General features: G+C 34.7%; 2 protein-coding genes and 1 long non-coding RNA gene across 3 annotated transcripts; 2 read left to right on the top strand and 1 right to left on the bottom strand.

Annotated features, from left to right (window-relative positions):
- Window positions 1–816: 816 nt before the first annotated feature.
- LOC123880247 lies at window positions 817–12,551 on the top strand. Its single transcript, XM_045928259.1, has 9 exons — window positions 817–1,113; window positions 1,708–2,188; window positions 3,577–4,654; window positions 5,516–6,255; window positions 6,336–6,584; window positions 6,919–7,178; window positions 7,909–8,029; window positions 8,393–8,680; window positions 11,683–12,551. The coding sequence occupies exons 2-8, from the start codon at window positions 1,742–1,744 to the stop codon at window positions 8,678–8,680; spliced, it is 3,183 nt and encodes a 1,060-aa protein (XP_045784215.1). The 5' UTR covers window positions 817–1,113; window positions 1,708–1,741; the 3' UTR covers window positions 11,683–12,551.
- A 1,707-nt stretch (window positions 12,552–14,258) lies between these two features.
- LOC123880283 lies at window positions 14,259–17,519 on the bottom strand. The gene is made up of 2 exons (XR_006799195.1): window positions 17,060–17,519; window positions 14,259–17,029 (listed from the first exon to the last, which is right to left on the bottom strand). It is a non-coding gene; the product is annotated as an uncharacterized LOC123880283 (long non-coding RNA).
- Window positions 17,520–19,150: 1,631 nt separating this feature from the next.
- LOC123880275 lies at window positions 19,151–21,964 on the top strand. Its single transcript, XM_045928321.1, has 3 exons — window positions 19,151–19,334; window positions 20,645–20,696; window positions 20,974–21,964. The coding sequence occupies exons 1-3, from the start codon at window positions 19,236–19,238 to the stop codon at window positions 21,528–21,530; spliced, it is 708 nt and encodes a 235-aa protein (XP_045784277.1). The 5' UTR covers window positions 19,151–19,235; the 3' UTR covers window positions 21,531–21,964.
- The last annotated feature ends 2,537 nt before the right edge of the window (window positions 21,965–24,501 follow it).

Genomic DNA, 24,501 nt, shown 5'->3' with positions numbered 1-24,501 from the left:
CGTTTCTACTTAACGACGTTTAATTTTGAATTAATTTTACACGCCTACAGCTGCCTACTGGCAAATGCCGAATTTAATGCAATTTTAATTTTTGGCCACATTCTTGTATTATAAAGAGTATAGAGCTGTGAAATTTTGTCTCTTTTTTCCTTACGAGTAAATCGGTAGTCGTAGCTACCTACAGACCTTTCACTGTAACCTGGTCCTTGTCCCCTGCTATCATAATTGCAAATACACTCCTAGAATAAAGCAAACAAAACTAACTAATTAAACCCCTAAAACAAAAGCAGGGATGTTTATTGAAATGAAATGAAATTTATTTATTTCGTAATAATATAGGACATCATGTGCCACTTGCTAGTAACGAAATTAAAAAAATAATGTTGTGTGGGACTCTAATCGCCGTCGTATTTTTTGTTCGGAGATCTCTATAGTAGAAAACATAGAATTATAAACTGTATAAACTGGACTAGGAACATTAGAAATCATATAAAAATATTAGAAATTGAAATCAATCAGAAAGACGTCGCGCCGCACTACGGCTAGTTTACTCTGGCCTCGTCTCTCATGGCTTTGACCTCTACCGGTGTGTCTTGGCCCTTGGATCATTTGGCGCGCTTTTTTAGTTTGAAAACATGACTATGTGATTATATTTTAACGTAGGTATAATAATTTACTAACATATGGCTCAAATTTATCCTTAGAAACAGAAAAAGGGATTATCAAAAATAAAGTATTTCACTAATGTATAAAAATAATAAATATTTTTTATTTTAGACGAGTCTGCAAGTCACGTGACGGTTTTGACTCATCGCCATCGGCTATCGCCGCCATATTGCGTTTGTGCTGTAGTCAGGGTTCTTGTGGTACTGTCCTTAATTTATTAAATATTTTCTAAGATTGTTTTACGTAGTTACATTTGATGGCCTGAGACATTTAAATTAAAGTTTTCTTTATGCTGTGCCTGTAGCAAAGTACTTAACACATAGTGTACTCTTAATTTTGATAAAGCTAGTTTGCCCTGGGTTAAACCATTGAAATAACCAAGTTACTAGTGAACGTCGATCGAGTACCAGAAAAGTGTCAGCCACGGAGCACCGCGAACTGGACCAGGTCATGAATCTTACTGTTTTTCATATAACTATCGTGTCAAAAATGGTTTTTATTATTATAAAATCGAATACAATCACAATCTACTAACCGGCATCTCGATTGTTTACATTTTTAATGTGCAAAAACTTTTGTAAATCTGTATTTGTAACCGAATGAATTAAGATAACATCAATTAAATATTTATGTGGCGAATACAAAATTAAGTCTATTGATTAATTTTTTAAATAGGTTATTACAAATTTCTCTAATTTGGGGCGAAAGTTGTTTCGCTACCTTGAACTGTTTTCGCTGTTCGTCTTTCGATAACATAAAAAATAGTTAGTGTGCTTATGTTAGATCGTTTTCTTTTCGTGGGAATGTTTTCCGATATTGTGACCTTTGCGGTATACACGTACACGTAATTCTACTGAAATGTACCATGGAACCGCCATTTTGATTGCTAGCAAGGCGCCAGGGGAGGGGTGAGGAGGTCGGGAGGGGGCGGTCTTCACTATAAAAAAATGTGACGCTCTGTCATTTAATTAAAGTACCTTCATGAACATCATAATAATAATACTGAAAATATAACCTTATTGTTTGATTGTATTTTGACAGGTGCTATTCACATGGAATGTAGCTTGATATCAATATGAATGGGAGAGTAAATGGCACCATGGAGGAGTCAACCGAGTTGTCTCATGTCGCCTCTCCTGAGAACTCTCATACGGATGAGACCAATAAAGAGGAAGACACATTACAAAAACTGATTCATAGCAACACAGAGACCACTAATGATGAAGACAGTGAACCCGTAGAAAATAACTCCAACAATATATCCCAAGTTGCAATCAGTAATGGCATTGTGGACCACGAACCAGATAAACTTAGTAATGATACTGCACAGATGCCTCAACAAGAGAGTATAGATAATGCCACAGAAATTCACTGTGATACAAGTTGTACTGAATTGAGCTCCGACTCAGTATATAGTCCAAAAGAATCACACATTGAACATGTAGTTCTGGATGATTCAGATCCCCTGAAGGATTGTAATGTGAACTATAAGAACGAAGAAAGAAATGATTCTCATCATGAGGTAAGTTTTAAAAATGATCTCTATTTTGTTATTGTTTCAAAGTTTTGGGAAATGGATCAAAATTTTATTCTAGCAAATAATTATTTAAATCATAGTGTTCATTACAATATGTTTCTCTGTATCTTGTGTGCTAATCTCAGAAACTACGGTATGCATTTTCTTGATTGTTTTCACCAATGGATACGCTAATATGGCTATAGTTTAGTTAGTATGAAGTCTTAGGTGAAGGCTGAAATTGTCCATATAACAAATAAGTTGGTGAAAGATTCACTACTTGAGAGCTTTAGTGGCTTCTTAAACTGTTAGGTTTTAGATAAAAAGTAAATAATATTCTTCTTAAAAGCTGCAAACACTTTGACTAATTTTTATGAATAGTCTGGCAGGTTGCTTGTTTGTAATCATCATGTAGTAAATTAATAGCCACAACAAATGTGTGAATTTGTTAATAAATAAGTTAAATAAACACTAATGATGTTAGTTAGCTTAAACTAGCTAATCCTAAAACATGGTTGTTTGAGACAGGCTTGATTATTTAGTATGTGCATCACATGATAATTTAAGGCAATTTAGGTGTTTTGCACACTTTCGGATTTGTTATATATGGTTTATATATATTTAATCCAACTTTCTGGATTTTATGTAAAATATGAATCACTGAAACTACTTAACCTAAAACCTATAAAGAAAGGCCTTGACTCATTCACTGATTGGTACACCAACACCCAGCTTAAACTCTTGGAAATTATAGAGGCTCCCTTTATAATAAGACAAGTAATAAAGATGCATTGTTAGAAATTTTCATGAGATATGTGTTTTAGTGAATTAAATTTTTCATGAACATTTTTTAAATTTTTTTGTGTGGTTTAACCACAAATTAAGGTTTTCGGATTTTTTCCTTTACTTATGCTATAAGACCTACCTACCTGCCAAATTTCATGATTGTAGGTCAATAGGAAGTACATAGGTTTTCTTGACAGACACGACAGAAAAACAGTCAAACAGATGGACAAACAGACAGCAAAGTGATCCTATAAGATCCTTTTTCCTTTTGAGGTACAGAACCCTAAAAACATAACGGTAATCAGCTCTGTCCAATCCATACGCCTTATTATTTCCAATGCATTATTTCCAACAGGACTAATAGAAATTGCTGGACAGTTTCATACTGCTAATGAGGTTATTTAAATGCGTTTTTTGTCGCAAAACTTCTCCCAGTTCCACTGGAAGTCACTAGAGTAAAATCTAAAACGTTTTCCGTCTTTGATCCCGAAACCATCGGCCTTGCGTAGTGTGAACTCGCGCAGAGCCGCTTTACACGTGCTATGGTTACGCGCCGCGAACTCAAGCTCAAGTCAGCTTTCTTATTGTATCCTTTGTATCCTTTTTAGATATCTGATGAATCAGAATCTTCAAACGATGAAGAATGTTCTGAAGTAATAGCTGAGCAAAAAGGAAAAGAAACAGAAAGCTTCAAGGTAGATTCAGACATAGATGACTCCTCAAAAGAAAGTGAAAATCCTAGTAAAGGTGCACCATTAAAAGAATGGCCAGATGGCCAAAATCCAAACTCTAAAGACTGTTCCAGTCCTGAAGTACAAGAAATAGTGGAAAGCTGCATTATCGCAGACGAGGAAGAACCTAAACCCATAAAAGAAAATAAACCACCACTACGTAGAAGTAGCAGGGCTATTAAACGGAAAAGATATGATGGTCAAGATATGGAGAATGGAGATGACGATTCAGACATTGAAGAAGTTATCGTGCCCGATTTTAAACGCAACGATTCAAGACGAAAATCAAAAGCTATCATCATCAACAATACTAAAACTTTAGTTGAGATGGCATCCAAACCGATGAGATCAGGACATCAGAAAAAGGAAAACACGGTAGTTATACTGGATACACATCGTGAATCTTCTATTAGGGGTCCAATGATGCGAAAAAATCCAATGGCTTTGAATAATACACCATTGAGTGCACAAAACTTGTACCAGAGTATCCTAGCCCGTGGTACGACTGTAACTCCAGTGAGTAGTAAAAATCTGCCACAGCAGACACATACACAGAGTTCTGTTACACAAAGTACTGTTACACAAAGTACTGTTACACAGAGCAATGTGCAACCCCCACAACCTGCAATATTGCCATCATTAACAGATGACATGTTTGTTGTCGAAGCACCTTCGTTTATTGTACCCTATGTATATGAGAAACCATCAGTTAAACCGTTTAGAGAATTCGTTGATGAGTTAGGTAAAGAATTAGCAGCGCAAAAAGCTAAAGAAGAGGAACAAGAGAAGGAAAAAGAATTGGCAGAGAAAACTAAAGATTCTGGAGAGGAGGCATCTGGCACAGAAATAAAAGGAACAAAAGAGACAGTTGAAGAGGGCGAGAATAAAAATGCCAAAGCTGAAGAAAATGCGATAGAAGATGAAGATGCAAAAAAGAAAAAGGAAGTAAGAAAAGGTGAGCAATCATAGTTATATTTTCCCCCACTTACTCGGGAATTGGTTTATTATTAACAAGTGTAAATTAAAAATTTTCAACACCCCCGACAAATCATTTTCAAATAAATAATTATGTATATATCTAGGCAACGTCCATCTTGACAGCTTGACATTTGTCAATTGACACTTGAATATTATGAACCTAAGGGTTATCTAACCTTCTTTTCTACAAGAAAACTAGAAAATAGCTGATAACTTTTAAACGGCTGAACCAATTTTTTTGGATTATAGCTAAGAACACTCTCGATCAAGCCACCTTTCAAACAAAAAAAAGTAAATTAAAATCGGTTCATTCGTTTAGGCGCTACGATGCCACAGACAGATACACAGATACACAGATACACAGATACACAGATACACAGATACACAGATACACAGATACACAGATACACAGATACACAGACACACAGATACACAGATACACACGTCAAACTTATAACACCCCTCTTTTTGGGTCGGGGGTTAAAAAAAACGTCAATCGGCACTTTGACATTATCGACACTTACGCATCCAACATTTTTCATCATCACTATAGTAGTTATTGATGGACAGTTTCATACTGCTACCGAGGTACTTTACATAAATTTTTACACATGATATTATTATAAAGCAAAGGTTATACAGGCTACATGTGCATTTTTTTCAAAAGTTTAAAAATAGGACTGATGAACTTTATCATATATGTTTAATACTATTTTTAAGCTGTCTACTAAAAATGTGTATTTATAGTATAGATATAATGAAGGAAGTTTACTCATATTTTCTGTTTCTAATCATTTTTTCAATTTGTATTGATATGTAATTCATTAAATATTTTTAGAACGCCGCCGTCGTAAACGTGATGATGACGACGCGTCCTGGGATGGCTCTTTGGATTCCGATGATGATGATATTTGTAGTGATGAAGAAGACGCTGTCGTTATAAAAGACAAAGCGGACTCTATTGATGACATAAAAGATGTGACAGATTTGACAGTAGATAAGATAATCACTGGAAAGTCAGATAACTACTTTGACATGACACTCGGCAAATTTTTCATGGATATTGGCCTAAATTTAGTCCAAGGATTTGTTCAAAACGATTTGTTAAAGCAACAAAATAGAAAACTGCACAGAGAAAAGAAAGGCGGACATAGTACAAAATCTACGGAGACGTCCATCGCTTTGCTAATGAAAAATTTAGATATCAGCAAGGAACATAATGCACCATATAAATTTAAACAGGTTAAATGCGAATTTTGTACTTTTAAATGTGAGTCGTTATTAGTTATGTCACATCATCTGGAGACTCCACATATGAAAAATAATGTTTATAAATGCAACTTTTGCGAATATGACAGTAAAAGTCCTCACGATATATTGTTTCATATGGAATCAGAGCATAAAACACGTGGGAGGTTGGAAAGAGCGCCGGCTTACCACCAATGTGCGAACTGTCCGTTTGAAGACAACGGTAAAGGCAAACTTGCGCGTCATCAAATAGCGTGCGCTAAAAAGTTCAAACCAGAGTTCAATTTGTCACCACCAATAGAATGGGAGCCACCTGCGAAAATACCAAAGGTATAATTGGACTAGACATCTAGTAGTTAGTTGATTTAGATTGTATTCTTGTTAACATACTAATGAGTACATTTTTACAGATGGCGCGAGCTCGCAATCAAATGCTAGGGTCATATCAAAATGTGTTCAACAAGGGTCAAAATGTTAGCAATAATTTTGGACGGCCTATTATGAACAACTTTGGTTCTAATTCTACGTATCGTCCAAGGGGGCGTTCACCTATGGGTGTCCCAACACGACCGACTCCTATACTGGGCATACCAATCATCCGCAGTGGAGTGAGTGGAAGGCATAGTAATCCTGCGCAAATGGCTTCAAACTTCGCCGGGGTAAGTGTCATCAAATTAGCTGTTGTAAATGATGTGATTTTAATTTTATATAAGATAATGTTAAGATTCCATTAAGTTAATGTGGCTAGTTCTGACGTACATGATCCCCAAGCTAAATTGACAGTTGTAAAACTCAAACGAGTTTAAGGCTGATACATATAGAGCACACTTTGAAATTTGTCGATAATCTATAACAGATTATAGAAAGTGAGGGGCGCCCCAGCTACCTGCATCTAAACTTTCTGCACCTGCATCCCTTTATCTACAACAACTTCTGCAATATTCTCACAACTCTATGATCGTAATGATTTATGGCTCTATATTTAATCTACAGAATAATGAAAAGAATATGCCCAAGTCAATGTACCAGCCATCGATTTCCATCACACCGTTGCCGAGACAGCCCCAGCCGATTCAGCCTCCGCCGCCAAGTCAGCAGAATAAGAGCACTTGCGTCATCTGTGAAATCTGCGATGGCTACATTAAGGACTTGGAACAGCTCCGAAACCATATGCAGTGGATACACAAAGTCAAAATCCATCCCAAAATGATTTACAACAGGCCTCCACTGAATTGTCAAAAGTGCCAGTTTAGGTATGAGTTTATTATCCATACTTCCATACAAATATTATAAATGCTAAAGCGTGTCTCTCTGTCTGTCTGGGTGTGTCTGTCTGTCTGTCTCCTGGCTTTTCATGGCCCAACAGTTTAACCGATTTTGATTACATTTGGTACAGAGTTAGCTTACATCCCGGGGAAGAATACAGGCTACTCTTTATCCTGGAAAATCAAAGAGTTCCTACAGGATTTTCAAAAACTAAATCCACACAGACGAAGTCGCGGGCATCATCTAGTTGTTTATAACTTTGTAATTCTCCCTCTAGTAAATTGTCAGTAATGCTAGTTGGTATTTAATTTTATAAAGAGCCTGTTTCACAACCGTGAGACAAACTTTATCTTATGAATAAAGCTATTTTGACAGATTCCCAAAACGAAAACTGACATATTGTCATATTTATATGTTAGATAAAGATTATCTGGTAGTTATGGATCAGGTGCTAATAAAATTATTGTAATAACTTTTGCCCCAAATTCATATACCAGCATATAGACACAAATTCCAGTTTGTACCAAAATGATGTTTCCATTCCATTCCATCAGCCTGTATGCGTCCACTGCTGGACATAGGCCTTTCCAAGAGCGCGCCACCAAACACGGTCCTCCGCCTTCCTCATCCACCCGCTCCCCGCCACCTTCTTTAGGTCATCGGTCCAGAAATGATGTAACCAAAATGATGTATAAATTGTTTTCTCTGGATTTCCAGGTTCTTCACTGACCAGGGGTTGGAGAGGCATCTGCTGGGGTCTCACGGTTTGGTCACAAGTTCCATGCAAGAAGCGGCAAACAAGGGCAAGGACGCCGGTCGCTGCCCCGTGTGTGGAAGGGTAAGCAACAGTGTACCTATTTCGTTTTTAGGATTCTGTTCCATATTATAGTACAAAATGAATCTTATGGTGCGACATTGTCTGTCTATCCCAGATGCTTATTTCAGTAACTAAGTATATTACAGGAAAAAAGCTAGATATCATAAGTTTACAAGTGTAAATTAAAAATTTATAACACCCCTGACAAGTGATGGTTACAGTAACTAGAAAAGAGCTGATAACTTTCAAACGGCTGAACCGATTTTCTTGGATTATAGCTAAGAACGCTCTCAATCAAGCCACCTTTCGAACAAACAAAACAAAATTAAAATCGTTTACAATATTAGTATGGATTTATAAAAACATAACTATAAATAATTTCAGGTTTATCAATGGAAGCTTCTTAACCATGTTGCAAGAGATCACAAGCTCCCATTGAAGCCGGCTCATCTCTCATACAAGTGCACTGTATGCACTGCAACATTTGGAATGTACAAACAGTTTGAGAACCACGTGTACTCGAAGCACAGTGTTGTTGCTAAACGAGTGATGGACAAAGGCCAGACAGCGGCCACCCCGGTCAAGAGTGGCCAGTCATTACTCAAGCCTCTTAAGATAAACGATGAGATCACTATTATACCGCAGCCTGTGAAGTCTACGGCTGACAAATAGGTAAGTGTGATAAATCATTATTTATTACTAGAGGATGCCCGCGAATTCGTCCGCGTGGATTTATGTTTTTCAAAATCCCGCGGGAACTGTTTGATTTGCCAGGATAAAAAGCCTATGTGTTAATCTAGGTTGTAATCTATCTCCATTCCAAATTTCAGCCAAATCTGTCCAGTAGTTTTTGCGTGATTGAGTAACAAACATCCAAACATCCTCACTTTCACATTTATAATATTAAATAGGATCATTATCATTCAACCGATTGACGTCCATGGTTAGCTCTTGTAGGGACTTCCACACGCCACAGTCGTGTCGCCTAGCGGCCAAAATTAAAATCAATCTATCTGTAATCTGTCGATAAGTTACTTAGCAATGTTGTTATTCGTCAAAAGTCTTTTTGACAAATAAAAAAAGTTAAATATAGATTGAGCATTAATTTTGGCCGTATGTCGAGTGGCTCCTCGTGACTTGTTTGATACCAACTGTCAACTAGTAGGGGGTCTGCCAACGCTGCCTTCTACCAGGTTGTCATTCTAGCAGCTTGGGATTGTAACATCTATAAGTTTTTGAAATATATGCCCTATCCATTGCATTTGCAACCTGTTAAACTATGTTGTTTACTCAGGTTCCGTTGGTATCCCTATAATGTATGATGAATTGTTATTTTTGTGTCTTTTTTTTCTTAAAGCTAGCCTTATTTGATAATTCTGGCTGCAATTCCGTGCTAAACAGCAAGGCTGACCGTTTGGGCAAAGGGAAATATAAACAAAAAAAATTTTCAAAAGAAAAATAAAACCGACTTAAAAACCAAAAACACTAAAAAGTAGAAAATAATTTTTGTTTAGCTACACGTGTAATGTATCTAGGTATTATTATTATATATTCTTTTGAATTTTTTTTATTTTACAATTTTTAGTGGCCCCACTGTACTATAATATGCTATGCCCAGTTAATAAAACCCCACTGTTTACTAAGCTGTTACACTGATCGCCAGCAATTTGCTCTTATCCATTGAGGAGTTCTGTTCTCCATCTCCGAAGCTATTCATCAGATCTTTACCAGATTTATATGGGACCACCTGCACAGTATACCTTTCAAACAAAAAAAATAATTCCAAATCGGTCCACGGGTCTTTGAGTAATTGGGGAACATACATAAAAAATAAAAAAAAAGATCCCGATGAATTGAGAACCTCCTCCTTTTTTGGAAGTCGGTTAAAAAACTGTTTTGTGTAGAATTTTTTAGAATAAGGTCATATGGTACTGATTCTGGTGGCAACTAAATTTTAGAGTATTCACATCTTTTTCTTAGTAATATAAAAAGAAAACGACAGACTAGAGTAGCACTTAAGTCTTCAATTTAAAAGTCATTTCATTCTTTCATCCTTTTTCAGCAAATTTTAAAAAGAAAAGATGTAGATATTCTAAATTAGTTTAGAGAAAGACATCAGAATCGGCGCCAGTATTCACTGCCAAGCAATTATATTATAATTAAGTACATTTAAGCTATTTTTTAAAAGCTACTTTGACTTATAGCTTAATATAATATATGACATATATTTATAATATATAATAACTTAATATATGATTGTATATTACACAAAGTAGTTTCAAAATAAACATATATATTTTATATTGTAGCTGAATGCAAAGCGAACTTATTCCATATATTTTACTACCCACAATTTACACCCACAAAAAATTCTATGTGTTTTCCCCCATTTTGTTTACTGAATTTCATCGAAATCTGTTGGGATGGGATAAGCAATTGTCACAATTTTTATTTGTTGTTAATTTTGATGCTGTTGTGATGGCGAATAATTGATTTATAAATTATTTGTATATTAGCTTATAAATTATGTATCAACAACTCCGATAGACAGGCTGACTAGACACCGTAACAGGCTTGCGACTCCTACGCTCCGCCTCAGGAAGGTCCAAAAGTCATTTGTGGGAATGGGTATAATCTTCTATAACAAAATTCCTCAGCCAATTTTGGACTTGCCTTTACACAGGTTCAAAAAATCTATTAAAAATATGCTCTTGAGAAAAGCATATTATACTATCGAAGATTATGTAAATGATAAAAAAGCGTGGATTTGAACTTCGATTCGCTCCAGCAATGCGCAGGACTTCAATTGCTTTTATATATGGCATAATATTGTATATCAAATCTTTGAAAAGAGCAACCGCCGAGTTTCTTGCTGGTTCTTCTCGGTAGGAAAGGCATTCCGAACCAGTGGTAGATGCTTTTGACGATTCGAAAGAACTTGTAAAAGTCTAATTGAATAAAAACATTTTGAATTTTGAATTTTGAATTTTTTTAGACGTCCATTGCTGGTCATAAGTCTTGTAGGAACTTTCATTCTATTACAGCACCTTCGGACCGCGACGTCTATAGGCTTTTCGAATTATGTGCCCTGCCCATTGTCAATTCAGCTTCACCACCCTCTGAGCTAGACTATGTATATTAGTATATTTTTAACTATCGCTGATTATTATATTGTATTTATAAAACTTCAGAATAACGATTTCAATACTTTCTAATCATTGGAATTTTTTTCTTACAGCCAATTGCTATTGAACTCCCGTGATGCTATTGCTTTTTTTAACCCCCGACCCAAAAAGAGGAGTGTTATAAGTTTGACATGTGTATCTTTGTATCTGTCATCGTAGCTCCTAAACGAATGAACCGATTTTAATTTGGTTTTTTTTTTGTTTGAAAGGCAGCCACCTAGATTCAGCCGTTTGAAAGTTATCAGCTCTTTTCTTGTTTTCTTATAGAGGTTTTTGTGTCGGGAGTTTGTTTAAAAAAAGTATACTTATAAGAGTATATTCATTCATTAATTCATTGTATATTACTGTGAACAACTATTCCAACTATAACTTGTATGGAAACATTCTGTTTTTTTAGAAACTAGATATACTCTTAGGTGTACGCCAAACCACTAGGCTGCCATCACTCGTTACACGTTATGATTAATAGATCGTAAATACTTGTTTCAGATGGGTGCGGTGCTATATTGGAACAGAGCCGTAAGCTTGCCAATATCTTGGTCATACACTTCTTATGGGTTACGAGCATTACGGGGCCTTGTCGTTACCTTATAGTGTACATTCCAATGTGTAATTGTACACCCAAATGAAAATACAAGAATTAATTCGCTGATTTGTAAACTTTGGCTAAAGGCAAAAAATATAATTTTTCATAATAAGTTGGGTAATTTTGTGTATCGGTTCTTATTTTGCTATACAAGTAGACAGAGAAGTTTAAAACAAATGCATAATAACATAGTTTTAGGTTAATATACTAGATCACAGCAGAGAAAATAAATTATTCACCAAGCTTGACATGGGCTTGTTTTATTATGTCAAGCATTCAGACTTGAGAATTACTGTGATCCCACTTGATTACTTTGTCTCTTGTAATGTCACCAACAATTTATTTATTATAAGTGTGTTTACTGTTTTTACAAAGAGGAGATACTGGCTGTATTTCAAATAAATATAGAAATAGATGAAACAGCTGCTTTATAAGAAACGTTTTGCGTTACTCATAACGAATTTAACTAGCATAAAATTGTCTTTTAAATATAAAAATCCTAATGATCTCTCATGTTTGTATAATCTAGATTGTCTCGATGGCTCTTTTTATTAGAATATGGATACAAAAACAAAATGGGTCATTTCATAATAATTTTTAGAATAATTTTGATAAGGTTGCGCTTGATCACAATCGCGTTAAAAGGGTCAAGGTTGAGTCTTAAAAGTGACTGGGTATCCTAAAGCACAGTTTCCATGGAAGTGGAGAGGATAGCCATGCAGCGCGGGTACCGCTTCATCCCCTGAGTGATCATCACTAATCGGAATAGAAAGAGTATAAAAACCTAAAGATTGCTTATGACCAAATATTTGTAACCATAGCAAGAAATTTTATTTTTATTTATACATACCCCAATAACTAACTACGTACACAGTTCTCAGGGTTGCGGGATTAAAAATAATACATAGATATGTGTTCTGACAAACTTTAGTTATTTATACCCTACCTATTCCGATCGCTCCTGATCTTATAAGAGTAATGAAGGGGAGAGTATTGAATGATTTACGATGTCAAATAAATATTGAATGTTAATTACGTCATAATAGAGACGAAAACTATGCCACGTGAATAGCAACCATTCACGTGTCAATTAAATTGCGAAATAAATTATCGGATATTTTAGTATAAATGTAGATAGAACTGTCTTTAAAGATATTGTGCAACTTTAAACCTGTTTTTCCACCATTTTTCGCATCTTCTATATAAATAAAGATGTGTACCATATGCTGTGGCAATCGCAGTTCTGTAATGACATAGACTGATGTTTGGATCGGTTATCGGCATGAAAGTTTGCTATACCATAAGGCCCCTTTGTGTAATCCTATGTAAAATTACTCACTAAAACTATCATAAATAATACAGAATAAGCATGCACTGTATTATGTCACTGCCTCGGCTTTAAGCCAGTGATACTTTGAGCAAATAAAAATTTATACAATTCGATGTTATTCCTTAGTTAACGACGCTGGAGGGAGTAGAATAGCAGTTTAAATGAAGCACTCAATAAGAAAAAATTGTTTGTCTTTGTTACCATCTTTTTCTTTTGTACACAGAACCTTAACTGAACTAAACATATTCAATGTGTTATATAACAGATAACTTGTTTCAATAGTTTAACGGGTAACGTTCTAATTTGGTAAAGTAATAAATCCTTAGCACAACCTTCACCTCGTCGAAGAGGATATTGAGATCTATAGAATGTTCTTTGAATTCACTCAGACAAAAGACGGAATTAAAATTTAACTATGCCCGCATAAATCTGTGTGACAGTCAAAGTTAGCTCTTTAGATCTCAGCGTATGTAAAGAGGACCTGCCTAATGTTTTAAGGGACAAAGTTAAATTGTCCCTTGTTACTATTATTGCTTTGATTGGATTCGTGTACAAAATAATAAGCCTACAGTAATAAAAAAATAACTAAAGTCTCTTAAGTTGACGCATGCGTGACTTAATGTACAAGTAAAAGAAGAAACAGTCCAAACAATAAAATTGTGTTGCTATCAATCAGCAGTAGAAAATTAACCAAAAAACAATGAACCTTAGTTTGTTGCTTTTATCTTTTCGATTTACTTGAAGAGACTTTAACCAGTTATTGATTAAACATGTTGGAATGTAGGCTAAACGTACTTTGAACTTGCACCACAATGCTATATACCTCAACAAATGTAATATATATTCTGATATTTATAAATTCGATAATATCCTTTATGTAAGATGTATGTTTCGAAGTGATATATGTAAGTAGTCTATGAGCAGTAGGAAAATTACATAGTAAGGTGATCAATGCCTTGATATTTATACTTTCTATCTATGGTATAGGTATTACCCAAATTTATATTTACATAGACGATAAAATGGATAAAACCTTATATGTTAGCAGGAGATATTAGATACAGGTCTATTAACAAAAGCTGGCACATTCACAGTAATATCACTAAACATTACATTACATACATTATGCAGTTACATTTTTACGTTATAAATCATATCTCTGCAAATGTAGGGAAGTTTAAATCCTCAATAAAAAGATTACTGTGATGCATGAAATAGCAAAAAAAAAAATACATAATTTCGTGAGATTATCCTCTTAATATTTTGCCACATACAATTTTTCCAGACAACATTTTATTCCAACCTCAAAATGGACAAATTTTATCGATTGATGCATGGTTGGGCTTAAAAACAAGAAATCACGCTGTACTCGTAGTAGAACAAAACAATTTCTGTCACGCTCATAAGCTAGCCGCGTGCAAGAGACAGATAGTTTTCATTATTCATAGATACTACTCAAGCACAATGTGTGAATGTGTTTGTACGTGTCAGCTTTTGTTAACACGGCTATAAAGGCGACCTTCACCCATCTAATGAAAGATGTTTTTATGACTCAATACTTGAACTTTTGTTTTTATTGGTGGTCAGTTTTTTAAACCTTTGATCGATTTTATTTTGGGCAACCCTACATTTTCTTCGCTTATTAGTAGCCTCTTGACTTCATCAGACATACTATTCCGAATATGTTGGTTCATGTATTCATTAAAAAAAACATAGCGATTATAATAAAAATAACATAATTTGAATTTTTTATCATTTGAAAATGTGAAAATTTCTACTCTTTACCTGTTACGGTTCTTGAGATTCAGCTCGCTGATGGACATACGGATGGACGGAGTGGGTCCATTTGGCGCCCTTAGGGTACGAAAACCTACAAATACCTTTAATCTGGTTCTTATAGGGTGAAGGTCGCTGTATACCGGTATTTTAGACCATTAGCTCTCTAACCAATAAATTATTGGGCGAGCATTATCTAATATGTCTACCTATAAATCCTAAATAAATTTCCAACTGTATCGAAAAGTGTTCTTCTTTGTATTTTTATTTATATGGCGCTGTTGCAAATAATATATTTACTAAATAAAACTTGTCATAGTTTTAGTTAGGAAATATACTGTTTAAGTTATCAATAAATCACTCTGTTTAATTTTGTTTGTAAAATTCTCTTTAAACATTCGAATATTCAACACAGTTTCACCTGCACTAAGTAGATGAAACAATTTTTTTGTCTTATTATTTATTTAAATAAAGCATTAATATCTCATCTTACTAGGTATTGAGAGTTATTTTTATTTGTCGTTAAATCTTTCATACTTAGAAAAGATTTACATACAATATCATATAGAGATAAGGCTTTAACATAGGCATCTGATTTGATATGGAATGCCTTGATTATGTAAACAGTGAGAGATATATATTATATATAGTACGTTATGATTATGAAACTTAAAATAATTTTATTCATATGGAAAACAGGCAAATGTAGAACCGCTTTAGCGCTTTACACAAAACATATCTCCATACAATTTTTGCAGGTAACTTTGGTTTCACTTTATGAAATTAAAAAGTTTACTTATTATGTATTGAGCTTACACACTACAGTCTCGAAATAATGACCGCAATCAGGTTTTATTTTATATACATATTTTGTATTGTTTCATCCCTACCTTGAAAGATCCGATCATGTTCTCAAAATTTATTTATATTTAATTGTGTCGAATACAACACAATACATACGATGCTCATACCATTTTAAAATTATGTATTGACAACCAAAAATCATAAATCAATTTTATACAATATTGAATAGAACAAATCTTTTTTGGTACATTTGCTGGCAAAGTACCTAAATTTTCATTTTACTGCTATAAGTGCCGTAAAGGTTAAAACCTCCATTGAACTTACCATGAAACTATTATCTCATTGAATGACCATGACCAGTCTGAATAATTTGTTCCTATAAGGATCGGTTCTATTGTCGTTTTGGGCTATTTGGTAGCGTAGACCGCTACTTATTGTACAAAATACAAGTTTAGTTTTTTTTTATTTATTTACACCTTCACTTCTATACAAATATCATGACTATAAAATGAAATAAATTACTGCAGTATGGTTGTTCATTATAGATGCACTTATGAGAGAAAATATCGTAACATCCACTAACATTTAAAGTAAGTGTCGGTTCAACTCAATATTATGTCCAACATTAAAAATAGGCTGTGTACTGAAATAAAAGGGTATATACTTTTTCATTTATCATAATAAGGGTTGCTTAGTAATGTTTCATTTGTGAAATTGATTGTGTAATTGACGTATTTCCTGAAAACGCAAAGATTAGCGGATAAGAAATATCCTGATTATATCTTGGATAATTCCCGGATAAGAAATATCCTGATTATATCCTGGATAGTTCCTGGATAAGAAATATCCTGATTATATCCTGGATAATTCTTATCGATGCGATGTGTCGTTTCTCCGTAATCGCCTAGCTGTAATAAATTTGTTCATATATCTCAATTTTGACTTGATTATGGGGTTTTTCAGGAAATACGTCCAATTATGAGTTATGAAAATAATGACTAATAAATAAAAATAATTAAATAATATTAGTTAAAATATTCATTGTTTTAAATTCTTTTTTTTAAGCATGGTTTTACTATTTTAAATTTTTATTTTTTTAGCACTGTTTTGCTAATTTGGAAGTTCTATGAAATGCAGTATTTTTCTACTAAGAAAATCGAAGTAAAAATTACATAGGAGATTTTTATTTTAGTTTTTAAATAAAAAAATATTGTGAAGATTTAGTTTTTTTATAATTATGTGTGTGAATGCAGGATTTTTGATTTGTTTGAAAGAGCATTTCTCTATCTCATCTCATTTCCATGGTTAAAATTCTTTGTCAGTATCTAACTTCAAACTCACTTTTCTTACTTTTAACTTTTAATTTTAACTTTTTTTAAATGTAGGTTCTGATGATTTGAAATAACTATGGATAAATCGAGAATACCTTCATCGCTCTATTCGTTTAATTGGTACATTAATGTTATTAAATACTATAGAAGTTATATAATTTAAAAATTGTTATTATTGAACGAATTCAGCAAAAAGTTGGTACCGAAAAAGATTAGCCACGAAAATGTAAGAAATGTTGAGGCATTCCTAGATACAATTCTCTGTAGAGTACCAGAGGTGCGTGGATTATATTTATTACTATTTAAATTAGATTGTTTAAAATTAGTTAAAAAGTCTAAAGATGTTTTTTTTTATTTCAATGTGGGTAATCTACGGTGCGGCGTAGATACCGGAGTAAGCTGCGTGTAAGCCGGATATAAAGATTTTGTAACATTTTGTTATCTTTGATTGTAAATATTTGGTATCGTATAAGTATTTGTAATAAAGATACCGTACCATAATAAATCTTTTATTTATGAATACCTCCCTTAATAAGGCTTTCGCGTATAACTAGGTTATAGTCTGAGATTATTGTTCCGCGGAAGACAGGAGTCCGACCGAGATATTACGAATTTAGTGGCATGAAATTAGTTTCGTGACAAGTTTTCGTAAGGAATTTCACGTGTACAGAGGTATTTGCATTACGAAATTAGTGGCATGAAATTAATTTCACTACCAGTTGCACGTGTAAACGTCTAATTTCGTGATGCGTGCATTACGAAATTAAACGTTTACACGTGATTGACGTAATGTAAATCCAGTTTTAAAAAGCAGTTCATTAGTGATCAATTTCAGACCATAATGACGAATCGATTGACGACTAATTTATCAACATCGGCTCAGTAGTTGAGGTGCTACAGTGGAACACATAATTATACATATGTACATACATAGACTGCTATAAAATCATTACTCTTATGGCTTTGCCGTAAGCGGGTAACAAGAGAGCAATACGACGAATTTAAGGGTCTGGGTAGAAAAAGTGCGACAGAAAAACTCGCGCCCATCGTGTACGAGTTTTTCCTTCAGTATCGACCTACGTGCGTATTAAAACTTACAAAAAACGTGTTTAGGGTAAGAATTGAAGACAAAATTAGTTTGAGGACCGTACACCAAGAGACACTTGACTATCTATTGCTATCAGTGATAACTGATAAGTGATATCAGTGATAACTGGTTAAGACGGGAGTTAGATCCCGGGAATGCACTCTAACTTTTCGGAGCTCGTGCGTTGTTGTATTTATGTAAAAAATGTCACTTGCACAGTGAAGGAAAACATCGTGAATTTACCGGCACGCCTCAAAGTTCTCCATAACGTTCTGTGTGAAGTCTGATAATCCGTATTGGCTAGCGTGGTAGACTATGCCAAAACTCTTCTCATTCTGAGAGGAGAACCATCGTCAGTAGAGGAGAACCATCGTCAGTAGAGGAGAACCATCGTCAGTAGAGGAGAACCATCGTCAGTAGAGGAGAACCATCATCAGTAGAGGAGAACCATCGTCAGTAGAGGAGAACCATCGTCAGTAGAGGAGAACCATCATCAGTAGAGGAGAACCATCGTCAGTAGAGGAGAACCATCGTCAGTAGTGAGCTCGCGTGGCGATGGCTTGATGGTAATGATGATCAAGGCGCATTCATCCAGTTCGGATCACCTGTCATAATTAGCACACTTTGAAGTGAAGATAATCTTATTCATGCTTCCATACTTAATATTATAAATGCGAAAGTGTGTCTGTCTGTTTGCTAGCTTTGTACGGCCAACCCGTTCAACCGTTTTTGACGAAATTTGGTATTATAGATCTTTTATCCCAGAAAATTAAAGAGCTCTCACGGGGCTCAAACTAAATCCAAGTGGGTGAATCCGTAATCATCTAGTGGCCTTATAAGTATAACCTGGAAATAAGAGTAAGTCGATACGTTAGGCACATAACTACCGAATGGATTCCCAACGAATCACACTGTTATACGAATGGATATGATTCGTTGGGCACCCATTTTGAAATCGTACCGCATCGCTGAAGTTGCATAGCGATTCGACTATAACAATTTGTTTTATTAAATAACCACGATTGAGTTCGAGAAATCGGCGCTTAGGGAAGGAAGCGACCAGTACACTGGTAAGTACTGAAAGGTGATGGCAACCTGAACAAGTGCATACCGTCAGTCGGCGTGACAATGTATCGGTGGTTGGTTGTGTGGCAAGCGCTACTGTACGTAGCGAGTGGAACGTTGGACTTGAGGTTGCTAAACCCGCGGTATCCTTCAGCTTCACAGGTAATTCCTATAAATGTACCTACCCCTATATCGTAGTCGCGCCTAAGTTTCTGGGTCACAGTGAACAAGAGAGGAATTAATAAAACAATTGAGATTTTATAAAAATTGATTATTTATTGATTAATTAACCCAAGAAAAATTGATTACAACTAACATGAACTAGGCCTTCACTTCTGTATTAAACTAAATTGGTTGGTCAAAAGTTCAAACCCAATTTATTGCGAAAACGTAAGAAAATTAATTGTGAACATAATCTACAAACTAAGATGAAGAAATTGATTTGGATGAAAATTTCTTGAATTAAATTCTCTCTAATAAAATTGGGGATAGGTAACTTGGTTTGCTACAGGCAAAACGGTCATATGATTTGATTCATATGACGTTATACAAAGTTTATGTGATTTTAAATGATTTCTGATTGAATTATCAGTATCATAAATAAAATTATTCTATTTCTATTGTAGTAAGTGCTTTACGTTCTCTATTTTCATGTGATGGGTTCAAGTAATGCCTGAATTTATTTCAGCAAATCTAAGATTATTCAGTTTACCTATTTGTTTATTGTGTCAAATAATACACTTGTGGTGAAAAGAATGGGGTTGTTATTTCCGAACGCGGCTTGCATAAGTTTTATTTTATTAAGTATCTGCATAATTATTTCAGTAATCACGTAAAATCACACTAATATTATAAAGGCGAAAGTTTATGTGTATGTGTGTGTGTGTATGTTTGTTACTCCTTCACGCAAAAACTACTGGACGGATTTGGCTGAAATTTGGATTGGAGATAGATAATATCCTAGATTAGCACACAGACTATTTTTTATCCCGGAAAATCAAAGAGTTCCCACGGGATTTCGAAAAACCTAAATCCACGCGGGCGAAATCAAGGCATCGGCTAGTACCTACTGTGTAATTATTTAGACTGCCGTGTCTAGCGACTAAATAATATTATTGTTCTGCGAATAATATTGCCAAAAGCTGAGCGAGTTAATTTTGCTGTTATAAACATGAAATACTTTGGGTTAATTTCTTCCGCGATACAATCTTAGCACGGACCCAATGCGTGTCTGTTAATTAATTAATTAGTTGTTTTCACGATTGATAATGATGATAATATGATTGCATTCGTTTTTGAACTGACATCAAACATTGCCGGCAGTGCATTGTATTCCGATTTTTTTTGTCTTCAAACACTATTCTTATATGCTTTCTAATCAATTTAATTAATTATTGTTCATTTACCTAATTAGCTCCTCAACTAAGTATCTATTTTAAAATTAAGTTTACATACTTATTATTTTATTTCAGTTTGAGTGTTATGACTATCCGCCTGCTATGCCTCTCAGATCTTATGATACAGGTAATAAATAAATAATAATGTTTTAGCATACCTAGTTACGTTATGTATGATAATGTATGTAATGTTTAGGTAATCTTAAATAAGCAGACTTGAGATGTAGAGTATGATCCAATTCATATGTCATGTTTTCTAATAGGTCTCAGAATTCAGAAAACGAATCTATACTTACTATGAGTATAAATGACCTACCGCAGTAATTGTATCTATCTACTATCTAATTGTATCTATTTATTAACTAAAATCGCTGGCTAATTACGTTTTTTTTTCATTTATTTAGGCTGGCCGATGCATAAAAATTTCGGGAAGATACTGGACATAACAACCCCAAGATATTGGCCCAGCTCAACCAAAGGCTTTAATGATATCTCACGAAGAATCGATTTACTTTGGAACCGTGACGAAATAATCAAAGAGCACGCTAAATTGGTTCAAGACATAAACAGCCTTAAACAAGTTATGTACGTCGCTCCAGTGGCCGAAGAGAGAGATTACGACGACAGTGTCTTTCCTGAACTAATAGAAACATTCTCTACCACCACGGCTCGACCGGCGACTAGAAGTGCCAGGCCAACTAAATCCGGCTTCCCAGTTATAGTGTTGGGTGGAGGGAGCCGCCGACATTCAACCAGAAATCAACCGCCAAAGATTCCGAGGAGAACTATAAGCTTAGTTGGGACCTCATCTCCTGTAGTGAGACATCCGTATCCCTTTGTGATGGCGGCGGCATCCAATCAGCCGGTTAGAATCTGCATGCCATCATCTCTTACGTACCCAACTACTACCCGACCACCGAGCCTATGGGAGCGTATAGTGAGGGCAATTATTCCTAGATAAAAGTCAAACAGGTAGGTAGTACTAAATCGGGCGCGACTTAATCCCCCGAGAGTTATATACTTAGGTAATACACAGTGATTTATTATTGTAAACAGTTTTCTCATTGTTTTTTGTTGGTGCACGGAAAGCGAGAGTACCTACACTCACTCGTGCATATTAAAGACTCGTTCACATCGGCTGATTTAAGTTTCAGCTTTAAATTTAAGATTTATTTGACGTAGTAAAATCTTACATTATGTATTTTCGTCATTAAATTATGAAATCGACTACATTTTGTTATTTACTTACTTGTGATTTGACTGTTTACGCCGCACATAACAGATAAGTTAATTTTATCGAAATCTGTTTCGTAGAACTACAAATGAATGAAGCGTGAGCGCGAAAAATGATTTTTTTAAATGCTTTAGTAGTTATTTAAAATAAAAACCGGTTAAATGCGAATAGGACTCGCACACGGAGGGTTCCATTACAAGATATTTTGAAATTCATCATCTCGGTTTCTTTATATTTATTGTTATAGCAGCAATGGAAATACATAATGACAATTTCAACTCTCTATTATTACGGTTCATAAGATATAGCCTGCTGATAGACAGACGGACGGACAGACGGACTGATAGCGGCTGCTTAGTAAAGGGGTTCTATATTGGCACCTTTCGGGTGCGGAAACCTTATTAGCGATTATTACAATAAAATGTTTATCTACATTTTACAGCCCGCGACTTTGTCCGAGTGGATTATACAAATTTTAAACCCCCATTTTAGGGGTTGAAATTTCTAATATCCTTTCCTAACGGATGTCTACATCATAATAGCGAATTTATATGCCGAATTCCAGACTGATTCGTCCCATTGTTTGAGGTGTGCGTTGATAGAGCAATCATTCAGTCAGTTAGTCACCTTTTCCTTTTAACCCCCGACCCAAAAAGAGGGGTGTTATAAGTTTGACGGGTGTATCTGTGTATCTGTGTTACTGTGTATCTGTGTATCTGTGTATCTGTCTGTGGCATCGTAGCGCCTAAACGAATGAACCGATTTTAATTTACTTTTTTTTGTTTGAAAGGTGGCTTGATCGAGAGTGTTCTTAGCTATAATCCAAAAAAATTGGTTCAGCCGTTTAAAAGTTATCAGCTATTTTCTAGTTTTCTTGTAGAAAAGAAGGTTAGATAACCCTTAGGTTCATAATATTCAAGTGTCAATTGACAAATGTGAAGCTGTCAAGATGGACGTTGCCTAGATATACATAATTATTTATTTGAAAATGATTTGTCGGGGGTGTTGAAAATTTTTAATTTACACTTGTATATATTTAGATTATTGTGACTGCTACTTTACAGCAGCATAAGACTTTGTTGCGGAGTGCGTGCCGAGCCGGTTGAGGTGACGACCGCGTGTTGCATGTTCCACTTATAATTACAGGCTGCACCAATGTATTGTGTGTTTTTTATGTTCAACTCGTCTACTAAATTCTCACTCTGTCAATGGGGATAACGATAACAGTGTCTATAAATCCATTGATAGAGTGGGATTTTAACTGTGATGACATGATTGCTCTATTCAGAGGTATATGTGTAAATTAGCCACAAAAACAATACTTTACGACGACCCACGAAATAGTCAAAAGCTTTCACTGACTAGTTTAAATGCTCATAACTTCTTTCGCGTGCACTACACTTTCAAACCCTTGTTGTACCCTTTTAGATTTTCAAAAATCCTTTTTTTAAGGATGTCTACGTCATAATAGCTATCTGCATGCCAAATTTCAGCCGATCCATCCAGCTGTGCGTTGATAGATAGGCAAAGTAAAATGGTGGGGACCACTCGTAGCAATCGTTCTTATTTGAATTTCATGTTCTGGGTTAGAATGTAAGGTGATAGAGGTCCCTACAGTTGACCTATGAAAAACATGATTAATTATTTATTAATTATTTATTTTAGATGATAAGTCACAGTATCATTGTGAAAATGAGATATCTAAGTTCAGTATCCCAGTATTGCTAGAGGCTATTAATATTTATTTATAATGCAAGTGCGCAAAGTAATAGCTATTTTAGCTCGCACACAAAATAATTTCCTAGTTTTAAGTTTAGTTTAGTAAGTTTAGTATTTATTTTATGGATTGTTTGGATTTTTATTAGCGAAGGCTCAAATTTAATAGTATGAAATTTAATTGAATTGAGTTGAATATGAAACAGCGTCAACATTTTTATAATAATGCGCATAATATTATGTATATCATACACTTTTTTTAAATAAAATCAGTAAAATATTATGATCACCAGTATTCCCAGTAGTACCTTTTACAGATATTTTTAATAGTACCAGGTTATAAGTGTCAGGTTTTCCCTGGAGCATATAACCTGGTACTATTAAACCTTTATTATCTTACAACATGCGACTACAACTACAAAATATATCTATGCAAGATGGCCGTCTCAAAACAGCTGTACTGTTTTGCGACCATATTGACCATATAGGTATTTATGCATGGATGAAGTGGATTCTGGGCACGACTACTAAGTCCTAATTAATAACTTGGTTATATTAGCAGCATTACATTTGTGAGTGAAATTAGCGAGAAAATTAGAACTTGTATCTACTTATTAGAATTTGAATAAAAAGTATTGAGAAAAACGATCTACATAGGTGGCCTTTGCGTAATATTTCTGTCACGCATGTACTATTGTAGTCGTCTATTTTACAGCTATGGTATAAAATAATAAGTCACTTTACGAGCACATGTAATGAATATTGTTATTCTAGCATTGCGTGGCCTAAATCCTCATTTAAGTAACGCATATCTTTACTTAATTAACGAATATGGTTACTTGGTGGACTTACTTAAGAAGTCCATTTTTAGCATTAAGGTAATTTTAGACCGTGTAGAAATGAACTATTTAAGTTACGGATAAAAGGTGCGGATTTAGGTCACATGAACAGCTATAGCTATATACCCGCTTGTGACTTAAGT

Source organism: Maniola jurtina, chromosome Z (genome assembly GCF_905333055.1).
Source record: "Maniola jurtina chromosome Z, ilManJurt1.1, whole genome shotgun sequence".
Taxonomy (NCBI): domain Eukaryota; kingdom Metazoa; phylum Arthropoda; class Insecta; order Lepidoptera; family Nymphalidae; genus Maniola; species Maniola jurtina.
This window is presented reverse-complemented; position numbering and strand designations above follow the sequence as displayed.

Coding starts and splice junctions, on each gene's coding strand:
- LOC123880247 (XM_045928259.1), top strand. CDS start 1,742: ATGAATGGGAGAGTAAATGGCACCATGGAGGAGTCAACCGAGTTGTCT. Junction 6,585..6,918: donor TGGCTTCAAACTTCGCCGGG/GTAAGTGTCATC, acceptor TTTAATCTACAG/AATAATGAAAAGAATATGCC. Junction 7,179..7,908: donor TGTCAAAAGTGCCAGTTTAG/GTATGAGTTTAT, acceptor CTGGATTTCCAG/GTTCTTCACTGACCAGGGGT.
- LOC123880275 (XM_045928321.1), top strand. CDS start 19,236: ATGTATCGGTGGTTGGTTGTGTGGCAAGCGCTACTGTACGTAGCGAGT. Junction 19,335..20,644: donor GGTATCCTTCAGCTTCACAG/GTAATTCCTATA, acceptor ATTTTATTTCAG/TTTGAGTGTTATGACTATCC. Junction 20,697..20,973: donor TCTCAGATCTTATGATACAG/GTAATAAATAAA, acceptor TCATTTATTTAG/GCTGGCCGATGCATAAAAAT.